The 16116-nt window shown below is 49.7% G+C and overlaps 1 protein-coding gene across 2 annotated transcripts in view; it reads right to left on the bottom strand.

Annotated features, from left to right (window-relative positions):
- Csf3r (colony stimulating factor 3 receptor) overlaps positions 1-12650 on the bottom strand; it is a 17424-nt gene extending 4774 nt beyond the window's left edge. The window contains exons 1-12 of one of the 2 annotated variants that reach the window (XM_021200952.2): positions 12367-12650; positions 9676-9975; positions 7832-7955; positions 7457-7644; positions 5459-5628; positions 5223-5376; positions 4406-4485; positions 3811-4024; positions 2338-2526; positions 1952-2053; positions 398-544; positions 148-288 (exon numbers count right to left, since the gene is read on the bottom strand). In XM_021200952.2, coding sequence (XP_021056611.1) covers positions 148-288; positions 398-544; positions 1952-2053; positions 2338-2526; positions 3811-4024; positions 4406-4485; positions 5223-5376; positions 5459-5628; positions 7457-7644; positions 7832-7955; positions 9676-9975; positions 12367-12430 — 1873 coding nt within the window. In that variant the 5' untranslated portion in view covers positions 12431-12650. The remainder of the gene's footprint in view (positions 1-147; positions 289-397; positions 545-1951; positions 2054-2337; positions 2527-3810; positions 4025-4405; positions 4486-5222; positions 5377-5458; positions 5629-7456; positions 7645-7831; positions 7956-9675; positions 9976-12366) is intronic. The other variant, XM_021200953.2, reaches the window with a different exon arrangement.
- Positions 12651-16116: the final 3466 nt, after the last annotated feature.

Genomic DNA, 16116 nt, shown 5'->3' with positions numbered 1-16116 from the left:
GACCAGGCTGGCCTTGAATTCAGAAATCCTCCTGCCTCTGTCTCCCGAGTGCTGGGATTAAAGGCGTGCGCCACCACGCCCGGCAGGATTTTTTGAGAGACAAAGTGGGGTACCCTCCCAACAGCGAACACCGTCCCGGCCTCTTACCTAGGGCCAGGGTCTTCAGGGTAAGGCCCGTACTGTTGGTGGACCCCGCTCGACTGGTGGCCATGAGGTAGACATGATACCAACTGGCAGGCTCCAAGTGTTTCAGGACAAAGCCATGGCAGGAGATGTTCAGGGTGACGGCTGTGGGTGGAACATATGATCAATTTGTGGTGCTAACACACCCCTGTATGTGCTAAGGAACACCCCTTCTAGGACTCCTGGGTTTGTGGGGAGCTAAGGATCGACTCACAGAAGGAGTGGTCCCCAGTATCGGCCCAGAAGATGGTGTAGTGGGTGAGGGGTACCATCCCCAGCCAAGAGCTCTTAGGTACCCACTCCAGCTGTGCCCAGGTTGTGCCAACATGCTTTAGATGTAGCTCTGGAGCCTGAGGAAGAGCTGTGGAGAGAGAGAGAGAGAGAGAGAGGAGGTGGAAGGGCTGATAGAACCAGGGCCAGTGAGCCTAACTGGACTCAGGATCTGGGACGTACTATAGATGAACGAGAGGTGAGAACTCAAGGAGATGAGTGTGCTTGTGCATGTCTTTAATCCTAGCACACTGAAGACTGAGGCAGGAGGATTGCAGTGTACTTGAGGCCAGCCCGGGCTATGGCCGGAAATTCAATTCTAAAACGCCTATAAAGGGAGCCGACAAAATGTCTCAGTTGGCAAAGGCTAGAGACCTGAGTTCCATCCCTGGAGCCTGCATGCTCTTTGACCAGGACCAAAGTCTTAACTCCTTGTTGAGGGTAGTCAAAGAGTACGTCCAAGGAGAAATGGAAGCGGAACCCATGGAGGAGGAATGCTAACACTGACCAGCTCTTTGACTTGCTTATGTAGCCATATCCACCGCCTCAGTGGAGATGGCGCTTCCTGTAGTGGGCTGCGCCCTCCCACACCAGCCATCAATCAATTACGATGATTTTTCATAGAAGTGATCTCAGGCCACTATGATATGGGCAGTTGCTCAAATGAGGTCCCCTAGACCAGGTGACTCGAGGTTCCATCACACTGATAATGAAAACTAGCGCACCACACAAAGGTGGACTGAGAGAACTGAGTGTACAGAGCTGTCCTCTGGCCTCCACAGGCATTCTGGCACGTGTGCGTCCATTCACAGACGTCACTCACACATAGTAAGTGAATTAAAGCAACGGCAAAACCAACAAAATCAAACACAAAATTCCAAATCAAATCAAATGGGGGGGGGGGAGGAAGAGATAGCTATCAATAGATAGATAGATAGATAGATAGATAGATAGATAGATAGATATCCCTTCTAAGAGTGCACTGTGTTTGGGGGGCAGGGGAAATCTCACATGGCTCAGGCTGTCCCCCAAATCACAATGCTACCTCATCAGAGTTGCTAGGGTCAGAGGTAGACCCCACCATGATGTCATGTGAATTCAGTTTATGGCTCCCAGAAGCGGAGCCTGGGTTTGAATCCGGTTCTAGCTGCTGTCTGATTTCTGCCACGTCTGGTTTTTATCAGATTTGATGTCTGGTATCAGCTCTTCACCCTCTGAATACTTGGTTCAATTCTTTCAGATGTGACCTTGGGTTTCTGTTGAGGCTATGGATTGATTCCGTGAAACTGGCTCCAACCCCCGTTCTCTCCAGTTCACAGCTCCCTGTCTACTACCCCACCTTCCGCCCAGCTTTGGGGGAGCCCACTGTGAGCCATGCTGGAAAACACCTGCCTCAGAGGCCAGAAGTAGAAGAGTATGTTTATCCCCATCCTCCCCATCGCTAGAGCCCAGATAGGGAGAGAGGAGAGGATTCTGGGAATACTGCCGGTAGACCAACCTCTCTCTCCAACGTAGACGTAGACATTTACAGGGGGTCCCACGGTGCCTGGGTACAGGGGAGCCACTGTGATTCTGTAGAGCTGAAAGGGATCTATGTTGTCTGCAGAGAGAAAACGGGACAGCACTGAGGGTGGGGGCTAACCTCTGCTAACCTCAGCCTCAGACTCCCATTTCTGCACGGCCTGATTTTGACTATGGGAGGTCACAAAGGGAACGTGGAACAGAGAACTATTGGGGAGGAAGAACTTTCCCCATGTAAGGTTTCAGAAAAGGCTGGGGAGGCTGCCTCTACAGGGAGGTTCCAGCTACCTCTAGACAAGCACCCCTCCCTCTGTTCCTTCTTCTTATCCCTCAGCCCATTCCTTTGCCCCAGGCCCACCTCACCCTCTAACAGAATTCCAGTGATGTTCCCGTCAAGTTCTATCCTCCAGGACTTATAGCTGTTATTGTAGCTGTGCGAATTCATGCCCCACTCAATGAGATAGCCCTGAGGCAGAAGGATGGGGGCTTCCCAGTCTACCCAGATGCTATCAAGGTCTTGGGCCATGGCATGGAGTCCGGTCACAGCTGGACCTGGAGATAAAGCAGGGAATTGGAGTGAAGACGAAAAGTATGCAGGCCTCAGTACCAGACACTTGGATCCAAACCCTGCCTTTGCTACCGACAGACCTGTGATCCAAGATATGTTAACACCTGAGCACCTGTGATCCAGGGTATGTCAATACCTGATCATCAAGCTCCACATCTGTAAAGGGGAAGTGAAGACAAAAAAATTCCCACTTTGTAGAGGCTTGTGTGTTAAAGGAAGGTGCACAGGACAAGCCTAGCACAGAGCCCGGCACCATTTAGCTTAATATATGTGATTCACCGAGCTCTTCAACAGTCATACCAGGGAGGTTCTATAGTTGTTGCCATTTTATCAACGAGTAAAAATGGGAGAAACAGAGAGGCTGAGAGGCTTACTAAAGATCACACAGCTCAGGGGCTGGAGAGATGTCTCAGAGTTTAAGAACACTGGCTGCTCTTCCAGAGGTCCAGAGTTCAAGTCCCAGCAACCACATGGTGGCTCACAACCATCTGTAATGGGATCTGATTCCTCCTTCTTACAAGAAGACAGGGTGCTCATATACATAAAATACATGATCAAATTTTAAACAAAGTACAAAGTTCAGGGTTGGGGAGATCATTTAATTGGTAAAGTGTTTGTAAGGCAAGCAGTGAATTTGGTCCCCAGTTTCCATATGGAAACAACAGCAAATGAAACAGGTGTGTGGCATTTATAACCCCAGCACAGGGGAAGTAGAGGCAGGTAGAACCCTGACAGAGATTCTAATCAGTGAATTTCAGACTGGTGGAAAATCCTGTCTCCAAAAAAAAAAGTACACAGCACCCTAAGAATGACATTTGAGGTTGTCTGCCAGCTGCTATATTCATACACACAACTTGTAAGCGGGAATCTTACTTTCTCTATCATCCATCCATCTATCCATCCGTCCGTCCGTCCGTCCATCCATCCATCCATCCATCCATCCATCCATCCATCCATCCATCCATCCATCCATCCATATGTACAACATGCATATGCTGGTATGTATATTCTCCCAGACTAACCTAGTTCTGGCTAAGAAGAAGAATAATTAAAAAGTTGGCTCAAAGTTTACTGCCCCACCCCCACCCCCCAGAGGCAATGTCAGTGCATACACCTGCAGGTGACAGGGGCCAGGAAAGGAAGTCACCTGTCCAGGCCACTCTGTTAGCAAGTGGTTGACTAGACAGGTAGGCACATAGGCAGTCCCAACCTCCAAATTCCCACACTGCTCTCTGCTGCTCAGCTGCCAGCCTCCCCCGCCCCTTTACCTTCGTTCTCCAGGAAAACCACTGGAGTAGGTGAAGAGGTCCCCGCTTTGTTGTAGGCCACAAGGGTCACATTCTGGGCCTCTGAGGGCAGGAGGAAGATACAGCTGAGCTCCGTGGTGTTGCAAAGGTGTATGTCCTGCCCTTGCTGATCTGGGGAACTCCAGGACAGCAGGTAGCCCTGGATCTGTCCACTGTCTTCCTGCAGGGGCGTTGGCTGCGGTGGGTGAGGAAGAACGTGGTGAGGGAGTTGTCTAGTTCACTGTGGTGTGAATCAGTCAGTACCTGAGAGGCGTGGACCAGTCATAAGAACTGGGCCCTAAGTCCTTCCTCCCCCTCCCTCTCTTCCCCTGTGGCAAGAACTAGGAGAGAAAGAAGGAAGAAGCCAGACAGCACTTGCTGAACTATTCTGAGTGGACCCTTTGGGGTACAGGTGACCCACCCCAGAACCCTGCATTGCAGTCTCTCCCCAAGGCCACTACCCAGCTTCTGCAGTATGTGCAAAGGGCTTGCAAACTACCTCCCAGGCACACTGCAGTTTTTGAGCCCTACTTTGGGGACTCTGTTAGGAGGGTTGGAGGGGGTCTCAGAGAGTCACCTTCCAGAACAGCTGCACACTCACTGTCCCTGGATCCAGTTGATTCTTCTGACACCATGTGTCCAGTCTGATGGTGGGGGCTGTAAATGGATGGGGGAGGATGTAGATGGATAGACGGGATGAGAGAATTTTGTGGTTTTGTTTTTGTTTTTTTGTTTTTTTAAAGTATGACTATTTGGGGCTGGAGAGATGGCTCAGTGGTTAAGAGCACTGACTCATCTTCCAGAGATCCTGAGTTCAATTCCCAGCAACCACATGGTGGCTCACAACCATCTACAATATGATCTGATACCCTCTTTTAGTATGTCATATATACAAAATAAATAAATAAATAAATCTTTTTTCAAAGGTTTATTTATTTTATGTATATGAGTACACTATAGCTGTCTTCAGACACACCATTACAGATCCCATTACAGATGGTTTTGAGCCACCATGTGGTTGCTGGGAATTGAACTCAGGACCTCTGGAAGAGCAGTCAGTGCTCTTAACTGCTGAGCCATCTCACTAGCCCCTGAATAAATCTTTTTAAAAAAAATTATGACATTCATTTTTTTGAGCTTTTAGTTTTTGTTTTAAATTTATATGAGTACACTGTCACTGTCTTCAGACACACCAGAAGAGGTTATCAGATCCCATTACAGATGGTTGTGAGCCATCATGTGGTTGCTGGGACTTGAACTCAGGACCTCTAGAAGAGCAGTCAGTGCTCTTAACCACTGAGCCGTCTCTGCAGCCCCGAGATGAGAGGGTTTTGATGGAGGGCAGATGGGCTGGGTCCTGAACTGAGCTCTGAAGGCTTCTCCTGGCTTCTCACCCTTAATGGTGGGCCTCAGCTGCAGGTCAGGGCTCCAGGAGCTCCAGAATCCAGGCAGAGATGAGCGGATGCATCGCATCTGTAGGGTGTAGACTGGGGCCTGATGGAGCCCGCAGAGCTCAAAGTGGTCCTTGCTGGAAGGCAGGTGGGACACCTGGTGTGTGGGAGGTGACACTAAATCCAACTAGCCCTCTCTCCATCCCCCACCTCCATCTCCAGGCTGTTCTAGGCCTCACCAGAGTCCAGTTGGCTCCTTCGAGCTGTGGCTGATAGCGGAGTTCACACTCCTGCTCCATGAACTCACTGGGCTTCCATGGCTTCCAGCTCAGCCACAGGCAGCCAGGCTGGTGAGAGACTACATCAGGGCCAATGTCCAGGGCCTGCAGCATGGGAGGCTCCAATTTCACTGCAGGAGGTGGGGTTGTCAAACTTTCCCTGCCTGATGGAGAGGGCTCTGGCTTAGCTCCCCTTTCCTTCAGTCTCCTTTTCTCTGCTGCTGTGATCTCTAGCTGTGCTTGGGTATGGGTGTCTGTATTTCTTCCTAGGTTGTTACCTCTACTTACACTGTTTTCTTTCTAGCTATCTAGGGGCTTGCTCCCTCAGCTCCTCCAATGGTCTAGTTAGCTGTCAATGTCTTAAAATCACCTGATATCGTATTTTATTTATTTTGCCACTGAAATTGTTGTACTATTCCGAGGGTGGGGCCTTTGAGGCTTCTTCAAATGCCCTGTCTATCTTTAGGACCTCCACAGCTTTGCATGAGGTGGGGGCACGTTAAGGAATAAGCTGAAACCTGGGGTGATGGATCATTGGGTAAAAAGATCCAGCTAGCGATGCAAGCCTGACAACACAGCCTCAAAACTCATCTCCAAAAACCCAGTGCAGGGTTGGAGAGATGGCTCAGTGGTTAAGAACACTGACTGTTCTTCCAGAGGACCTAGGTTCAATTCCCAGCAACCACATGGCAGCTCACAGCTGTCTGTAACTCCTGTTCCAGGGCATCAGACACTCTTATTCAGACATACATGCAGGCAAAACACTAATGCACATTTTAAAAAAGAAAAAGCTGGAGAGATGGCTCAGCGGTTAAGAGCACTGGCTGCGCTGGGCATGGTGGCGCATGCCTTTAATCCCAGCACTTGGGAGGCAGAGGCAGGCGGATTTCTGAGTTCGAGGCCAGCCTGGTCTACAGAGNGAGTTCCAGGACAGCCAGAGCTATACAGAGGAACCCTGTCTTGAAAAAAAAAAAAAAAAAAAAAAAAAGCACTGGCTGCTTGCTCTTCCAGAGGTCCTGAGTTCAATTCCCAGCAACCACATGGTGGCTCACTACCATCTGTAATGGGATCTGATGCCCTCTTCTGGTGTGTCTGAAGACAGCTACAGTGTACTCACATAAATAAAATAAATAAATCTTTAAAAAAACAAAAAAGTCTAATGTAATGGCGTCTATCTGTAATACCATCAGTACTGCAGCAAACTGGGAGATGGAGACAGGAAAATCAGTCTGAGGCTTCCAGGTTATATTGCCTGGAGCCAAGAGCAGCATCAGAGACAAGAGAGACCCTGCCTTCAAGGTAGGAGAGAGAATGGCTCCAGAAAGCTCCTCTGGCCTCCATACGTGTATATATGTGTGTGCTGCCCCTATAAATAGCTAAATAAGTAAATAAGATGAGGCAGGTGGTGGTGACACATTTTGTAGTCAGCCAGGTCTACACAGCAATTTCCAGGACAGCCAAGGCTATACAGAGAAACATTGTCTTGACAAACCAATGAATAGGGCTGGAGAGATGGCTTAGTGGTTAAGAGCACAAACTGCTCTTCCAGAGGTCCTGAGTTCAATTCCCAGCAACTCATGCTAGAGAGATGGCTCAGTGGTTAAGAGCACTGGCTGCTTGCTCTTCCAGAGTTCCTGAGTTCAATTCCCAGCAACCACATGGTGGCTCACAAACATCTATAATGGGATCTGATGCCCTCTTCTGGTGTGTCTGAAGAGAGCAATAGTCTACTCATATACATAAAATGAATAAATAAATCTTAAAAAAAACCCTAATTAATAAATAAGATAAAAGAAAGAACATGTCCATAGCCTCTGGTCCTCATTTCTCTCTTTTCTGCCTCTCTCCAGGTCTTTCAAAATCTCTCTGTCTGTGCCTATGTCTGTATTTCCTCCTTATGCACCCCTGGGTCTTCCAATTTGGGGACTTCTCCATTTTCACACACCCAGTGTCACTCACCAACATCCATGGGGTCGAGGCACAGCTTTGGCGACACGCTGGACCCTAGCATATTCTTTGCTTGCACCCAGATGACCATATTCTGGTACAGGAGCAAGTGTCTGCGGGGGATGGAGCAGTTGTTCTGCCTCTTCTTGGCCTCACAATCCGGGATGGTGCCCCCTTGGTACTGACAGTTGGCGCGGCTCCTGCCAACAGGCTGGGCTTTGGTGCCAAGCAGAGGAAGAAGGCAAGGATCTTCTCTCTCTTCTCTCTCTTTCTCTGCCCTCCACCCTACCCACCCCCATCCCCCACCTCACCATAGCTTCTCACCCCTACAGGGATTTGTGCCCCAAAGGACCTGGAGGAAGGGGCTGTCATGGGGATCCTACATACCTGAAGCTCTTTAGGATGAAGCTGGTGGGCAGGTGGGTCTCGGGGCCTGGCTCCCACTGGCAGACCAGGCTGTTGGTGGTGAGGTGCATGAGGCAGGATAGGTTGGAGGGGCTGGCAGGGGGATCTGGATAGGGTGAGAAGAACATTAGGAGCCCTCATGGTGTGTGTGTGTGTGTGTGTGTGTGTGTGTGTGTGTACTTGTGGCCTTGCTTCCTTGTTGGACTGCTCCTTCTGTAGCGTGGACCTGTGAGGAGTAGGCATCCTAGACCCTCAGCAACCTGGTGGCCCCTGTGTCGGTGACAGTACAGCCTGAGTCTTATTATGGTTTGGTTAGTCATTCATTAGCCATTTTATCCTTAAGTGACTGAACTGCTCTCTGCCTCAGTTTCTTTATCTGTAAAGAGGAGGTAATGCTAATACATTTCTCTCTCCTAGGTTTCTTTCTCTTCCTCCTCCTTGTCCTCCTCCCCCTCTTCCTCCTCCTGCTCCTCCTCTTCCTCCTCCTCCTTCTTTTTCTTCCCAGATAGTGTTTCCCTGTGGCCCTGGCTATCCTGGAACTCACTCTGAAGACCAGGCTGCTAGCCTCAAACTAAGAGATCCACGTGCCTCTGCCTCCTGAGTTCTGGATTAAAGACGTGTGATACCACATGGCTCTCCTAGACTTCTGTGGTGGATTCATTGAGAATGGACCCCAAAGGCTCATGTTTGAATACTTAGTTCCCAGTTAGTGGAACTATTCTGGAAGCCTTGGCGGAGGTGTGTGCCTTGAGGGTGGGCTTTGAGGTTCCAAAAGATTTGTCCTATCTCCAATTAGTCCTCTGTCTCCTGCTTGCTCTTCAAGATGTAAACTCTCGGCTGCTTCTGTCACCGAGCTTTTGCTCTGCTGTTGTGACTGTCTGGAACCATAAGGCCAATTAAAGGCTGTCTTTTATAAGTTTTCCTAGTCCTGGTGTTGTGTCATAGCAAAAGAAAAGCAGTGCATACAAGGGTTAAGTGACTTCCTCTGTATAGGCTGCTCCCAACTGTGTTCACTGCGATTCTGCTGTGACAGGACTCGTGATACAGTCTATGCTACTTTCTAACTCACCATCCTCCTGTCTCAGTTTCCATGTAGCACTAGGACCACAGAAGTATGACTCCATGCCTGGCTCTGTCATTGCGTCATTAGAACCCAGAACCTTGCTCTTGATGAGTATGTGTTTTATTACAGGGCTACATCCTCAACCCTGGCACCCATTTCTTTTTGAGGGGATGGGATAGACAAGGTCTATCTGCGCTGGAACTCTCAAAGATCATAGAGATCCTGGGAGGCAGGCTGGGGTGTGCATTCAACAGTCGGTGGTGGTGCACACCTGCACACCTTTAATTCTAACATTAGGGAGGCAGAGGCAGACAGAACTCTGAATCCAGACCAGCTAGGGTTATTACACAGAGAAACCCTGCTTGAAAACCTCGGCTGGGATTAGAGAGGTAGTATCATGCCTTGGTTCTTATTTGTTCTTTATATCTCAGCTTGGCACAAACTCCATCCTGCTCAATTTGGAAGGAAAATTGGGACCAGACTGAGGAGGAGCTGGAAGTAAGCCCCTCTTATGGCCAAGAACCTGAGCTTGCTAAACAGCCAAATAGTCAAGTGGTTGGTTCTACAAGGACCCCTGTGGGTATGGCCTTCCTATTGGTGCCCTTGCCAGATGTCAGCTTCTTCATTGGAGAATTATAGAATGATAGGAAGAACCACACCTTCTGTCATACTCACAAAGGGCTACTTGAGCGAGATCTTAGCTCTCCCTGGTTTTGGCAGAGGGGCATTGGAAGCAGATGGGTAGATGGCTGGAGGGACTTACAGCCTGCACGAAGCTCAGCTTGATCCAGGACTTGGACACTGTCGTTCCATGGCACTAAGCAGAAGAGGAAGGCCTGGGTGTAGTTCAGGTGAGGCAGAGTGATGAGGGACTCCTGGGTCCCATCAGGCAGACGATGCTGTCTGTCCCCTGGTTGGTTGGGCTCATCTTGCAGTCTCCATAGGATCTTTGGCTGTTGGTCCAGTTTGCTGCAGTTTGGGCTGACTGTGCAGGAGGCCAAGACAGGGTCCCCCAGGCGGACAACAGGGGGTGAGATCCTGATGTGTCCGCAGCTCTCCAGACCTGAATTGGTAGAGGGTGGGCCCTGGAGGACTCTTTCGTCAAGACCTTTGGATTTCCAGCCTCATAGCTCTCCTGTCTGTTTACCCTCCCATCAGGACCCGGGGGCTGTGTGAGAGCTCAAGATGTACTATAGTGAGAGACAGAGACAACCTCGTGCCCATAAATGGTTATCCATGGGCTCAGCAGAGCAAAGTAGCTCTGAACTTTGTCCTACAGTGTGAACCCTCTCTATGGTGTGAACACCCTCCACCCCTAGGTGTGAACACTCCCCGGGGATATGAACACTTCGAATCCTGTGAGTGGGCTCCATGGTGTGAATGCCCTGTGGTACAAATGCTCCCCACCGTGTAAACATCCTCCCCGTGATGTGAATACTCCCCACTGTGTGAACCTTTGCATCCTGTCCCCTCCCAGAATGCAGTTCGGAATATAATCTCTCCCTCCTAGCCAGCTCCACTTCCCCACTACGGAGGGACTGGGTGGCGAAAACCACACTCATAGTGATAAGAACCCCCAAGGCCGCAGCAATCTTTGTCAGATTCAGATTAGTTTCTGAGAGCCCCTTGTGTGGGCTGGAGAGATGGCTCAGCGGTTAGGAGCACTGACTGTTCTTACAGAGGTCCTGAGTTCTTTTTTTTGTTTTTTTCAGAGACAGGGTTTCTCTGTGTAGTCCTGGCTGTCCTGGAACTCACTCTGTAGACCAGGCTGGCCTCGAACTCAGAAATCTGCCTGCCTCTGCCTCCCAAGTACTGAGATTAAAGGCATGAGCCACCACTGCCCAGCAGTCCTGAGTTCAATTCCCAGCAACCACATGGTGGCCCACAACCATCTGTAATGCGATCTGATGTGTCTGAAGATAGCAATAGTGTATTCATATACATTAAATAAGTAATAAATAAATAAATAAATAAATAAATAAATAAATAGATGTTTAAAAAAAAAAAAAAAGGAGCCCTTTGTGATTGTGCCACTTTGAAGGTGACTGTCTGTAAAGAAAGGCAGGCTGGGGTGGTGGGTGGGCCTGGACACTTGGGGCTAGACTGTGTGTCTTACTTATTGTTAGTGATCCTGGTATGTGTAACTGGGACCCCAGGTGCCTTACTTCGTTCATCTGTGAATGGAGATTAAGAAACCAAACAAAGCTGGGAGTGGTGGTGCAGGCCTTTAATCCCAGCACTCGGGAGGCAGAGGCAGGCGGATTTCTGAGTTCAAGGCCAGCCTGGTCTACTGAGTGAGTTCAAGGCCAGCCAGGGATACACAGAGAAACCCTGTCTTGAAACAACAACAACAACAAAAAAAAAAAAAAAAAAAAAAAAAAAAAAAAAAAAAATAAAGAAAAAAAAGAAAAGAAACCGAATAAAACAGCTTTCACCAGTTAGATCCCAGAGCTGTCCCTGTGGGGTGGTCCAGTCGTGCCTTACATCCTACCTAGTACCTCCGCAAAGCTGCAGGGATGCTAGCATGTAACAAGCATGTAACAAGAGGCCCTAGTATAGGGCAGGATAGTAGGTTAGCTTTCTATGTTTAGCCTTATCTCCTAGCCAGAACTACCACTAATCTGCTAAACCCAGACACACACCCCCACAAAGGAACTTCCTCAGTTTTGTGGGCTGTTGTCACATCTCCGCCATATTCCAGCCTCCCCTGGCTAGGTGACTGGCATTATCAAGGCCCTGACTGCTGATAATAATTCTCAGTGCTTGTCTACGGCAGGTCAGCACCAGGCTCCTTTTCCTTATTTATCTATCTGTTTATTTATTTATTTTATTTTGTTTCATTTATTTGAGACAGATTTTCTCTTTGACTCTTTGGCTGTCCTGGAACACACTTTGTGGGTCAGGCTAGCCTAGAACTCATAGAGATCTGTCTGCCTCTGTTTCCCAAACGCTAGGACTAAAGGCTTGCTCTACCTCCGCCTGGCTAAGAGAATCAGACGTTCTAACACAATTGTGAAGAACAGTAGCCGTCAGGTCAGGACAGGGAGCCAAGGTCAGGATGGAGTTCCAGATCCCTCACGTAGCTCCTGGCCTCACTCACTGTTTCAGCTCTGACCGTGGTTTCTGCTTGCAGACACATAGTCTGTTCCTGGGGAAACAATATGCTCTCTCCCATCCGTGGATCTTCGCCCTGCTGCCTCCTTTTCATGGTGCTCTTTAGACCCTCTCTCACCAGCTTAGCATATGGGCATCCTGGTGAGCCAGACTGTATCCTGGCTTTCTGACATCTCTTTGTAATTAGTCGTAACTGCCCTGCTGCCTCGAAGCTCTGTGATGTAGAGGTTTTGGCTGTTTTGTTCACTGCCACACTCCCAGGGTCTGGCGCACAGCAGCTTGGGGGGGGGGGGACGACCAATACCTCCCTTATAATCGTCCTCCCCAGCCCCTGACTTACTTCTGGGGAGTAGCAAGAAGATCAGGGTAACTCCAGTCAGGGTGCAGGCTCCCAGCCCTACCATTTTGCCAGCTTGGTGCTTACCTGGAGGCAGTGAGAGATGGTTAATAACAGGTTTTGCCAGCCAGAGCCTTGCTCAGCCAGTATCTGGGCAGGATACCTGACCCCTGGATCTCAGTGTTTGCAACATGGGGTGACACTGGCCTGTACTGCCTTCAAGAGAAAGACATGAAATGGTTCAAATCAATGGCTTTCCCCTCACCAGGGGATCAAGGAAATGTCCGTGTGTGCAACACACTGCCAAGGTCAAATCTGCCTCCTAGAAAGAACAGGAATCTGAGCTAGGAGGGGCGCAAGCTTTTCTTCCCTCTTGCCACCCCCCCATCTGTTTACCAATCTTTGTTTTGTAACTGTGCTGGCTAATTGTGTTTCAATTTAATACAAGCTAGCGTCATTTGGGAAGAGGAAACTTCAGTTGAGAAAATACCTCTACCAGATTTGCTTGTGGGCAAGCCTGGGGTAGGTACATTTTCTTGATGGACGCTGGATGTGGGGGGAGCCAGATCATTGTGGGTAGTGTCACCCCTGGACGGGTGGTTCCCGTGCTATAAGAAGTCAGGCTGAGCAAACCATGGGGGACAAGCCAGTAGAAACACTCTTCAATGGTGTCTGCATCAGTTCCTGTCTCAAATTCCTGCCCTGACTTCCTTCAGCGATGGACTGTTGCCTGGAAGTGTACGGTGAAATCAACCTTTTCCTTCCAAGTTGCTTTTGGCTAGGGTGTTCTATCATAGCAATGGAAACCTCAGACAATAACCTCACATCAACATACCAGTTTGATCATCTCCTGCGTCCACATGCACACACACATGTCCACATGTCCACACTGAGTGGGAAAGACTTAGCCCACAGGGCTCAGGATGCTGGTTCCCCTCTCCACTCACTCGTGGTTGTAGTAGGCCTAGTTCATACCTGGTACCACTGTATCCTTCCCACAGGCTTACGTCAAGAGCAGGAAACAGCAGAGATCAGGCCTCCACTCTAGGTTGCCTGGGGCTGGCATGTTTTAACATCAGAAGAGTCCCCTATGGAAGCCCTGGGAGGTGGCCCCAGTAGAGTAGGAGCTTGGGCCTGCTGGAGCCTATGTCTATTGTCTAGGGAAGAAGTGTGCAAAGAGGCTGGGAGCCCAGTTCTGACTCTGGCTCCGACACTTACCTGCCTGGTGAACTTGGATGAGTTACTTCACCTTTCTGAGTCTCAATTTCTCCATTTGGGAAAAGGGGCTTAACAATACCACTCATGTCTCAGCAATGCTATAACGATGAAGCGAGACAGTTAAGATGAAAGCCCTTGGCACAGTGCTCGAGGAACAAGCTCTCAGAAGCAGTGGACTATCTGTATGAGCCCTAAAAGCAGGAAATCAACCAACGGAACCACCAGGATTTGGTGTCCCAGGACAGCTAAGGCATCCTCTCTGCCTTTTCCTTTTGCTCATCATTGTCAACCTTCCCTCTGGGCTCCCTTCTCCTGTCCTGCTCTTCTGAAATTCTGTCTGTGGGAAGACAGGTAGGAAGGGGATGTTGAGAATAAACTAAGGGAGAGCGATCCTGAGGTGTGGTAGAGATAAAGGATCAATGCAGCAATAGATGGGTGAATAGACAGGCTGGGGAAAAGAGATACATAGAGATAGACAGAGGCAGAGCCTAGCCCAGTGGCAAGGGGCTGAGACCAATTACTCTGGAAGTGGAGGCAAGTGTGTTACAAGTTCAAGGCCAGCCTGTGCTATAGAAGACATTCAAATCTCGTTTGGGCAACTTGTGGAAACCTATCTCAAAAACATAAAGCAACCAGGACTGGGGTTAGAGCTTAGTTGGTCGAATACTGGTCTAGCAGGCACAAAGACCTAGGCTTGATCCCCAGTACCACATTCAGTATCAGGCATGGCCCCCTGGTGTAGGCCTACAGACCGGTATTTGTGATGCAGGAGGATCAGAAGTTCAAGGTTCTTATCTGCCACCAAGGTGATAAGCCTCATCTGCATGAGAACTGCATACCTCAACCACAACATCGACAACAACCAGGCTGGAGCGAGGCAGAGAGAAGTGGAGAGGCCGACAGAAAGCTAGCTCAGGCAAGTCTTGCATCAACTGTTTAAAGTTAAGAGGCTAAGGGAACCCGGGGAGGAAACAGGCCCAGAGACTCTGAGACAGCCATTCTTGCTGTGAAGAATCAGGCCAAGTGGCTGAAAACGGAGCACGCCAACCTGAGGGACAGGGACTCCGGGAGAGATTCTTCATACCTGAGCTCAGCTCCTGTTCCCAAGGAGATCCAGCTGTCGGACCTCCCTGATGCTATACACACCGCGCGACTTCCATTTCCCAAGGATCCTCTTGCCTTGGGTCCCCTGATGCGGTCCTAGCAGGGCTGGGGAATGGTCTGAGGCCTCCAGGGCTCCGCCCTCCCCCTACTTACACAGGGGCTAGGCGCTGTGCCCAGCCCCCACGCTTGCTCTCTCTTCTCTCCGCTCCTCTCCTCTTGGGGCAAGTTCCCGAAACTTCTCTTTCTAGCCCCGTCGTTAAAGACAGGCGGGGGGATGGGGGGGACCCAGAATTGCGACACCTTCCTGGCTTCCCCTGCTGCGTTTGGCTGAGCCTTCACTCTTGGGGTGGGGGACATAGACAGCCCCTTCCTCTCAGGAAGGAGGTTGAGGGAAACTGGTGAGCTAGGGACCTTCCTGCCTCAGGGGTCTTAGAGGGCTGGGCACTGTAGCAACCTGGCCCGAGGCCACCCTCCCTTCTCTCCGGATTTCCTGAGCTCCTCGCTTGGAGGCTCGGCAGAGCACCCGGGACAAGACAGGGCCAAGGGAGGGCTGGGGTCTTCAAGTGTTTATATCAAAACGAAGCAGGACGAAAAAGCATGGAAAATTAATGAGGGCTGGGGTGGGGTAGGAGTCCCGCCCCACTGAATGTGGCTGAAGCCTCTGCCCCGGGGAGAATCAAGATTCTAGAACAGGTAACACTGGCTTCAGGCTTTCTTCCCTTGTTGGCTGAAAACCTGCCGTTTTCTAGGACTCTCACTAGACGCCCCCGCCCCTGGCCTCCCCAGTCCATGGTCCATGCCTTCACCGCTTTGTACAATCCTAGTGGCTCCTGCTTTTATCTTCTCAGGTTGTAACCCCTTTCAAAATGCCCCAGAGCCCACCCTGTAAGTTCATCTACCAAGAAAGAGAGGGCCGGGCGTGGTGACACACGCCTTTAATCCCAGCACTCAGGAGGCAGAGGCAGGCGGATTTCTGAGTTCGAGGCCAGCCTGGTCTACAGAGTGAGTTCCAGGACAGCCANTAGGCTCAGTCTTGTGTGGCACTGTAAACTCTTGGACATTCCATTTGGACAAATTATTAAGACCATAGAATCCACTTGGGAGGCAGAGGCAGGCAGATTTCCGAGTTCGAGGCCAGCCTGGTCTACAGAGTGAGTTCCAGGACAGCCAGGACTACACAGAGAAACCCTGTCTCGAAAAAAACAAAACAAAACAAAACAACAACAACAACAACAACAAAAAAAACAGAAAGAGAGGGGAAAAGTTGTTCTAAGTTTGAAAATCATCAAAATAGTATGTATTGGTATATTAGTCAGGGTTCTCTAGAGCAGTGGTTCTCAACCTTCCTAGTGCTGTGACCCTTTAATGCAATTCCTCATGTTGTGGTGACCCCCCCCAACTGTAAAATTATTTTCTTTGCTAATTTATAAC

The sequence above is a fragment of the Mus pahari genome, chromosome 6 (assembly GCF_900095145.1).
Source record: "Mus pahari chromosome 6, PAHARI_EIJ_v1.1, whole genome shotgun sequence".
Classification (NCBI taxonomy): domain Eukaryota; kingdom Metazoa; phylum Chordata; class Mammalia; order Rodentia; family Muridae; genus Mus; species Mus pahari.
The sequence above is the reverse complement of the archived record's forward strand: the minus strand, read 5'-3'. Positions and strand labels throughout refer to the sequence as shown.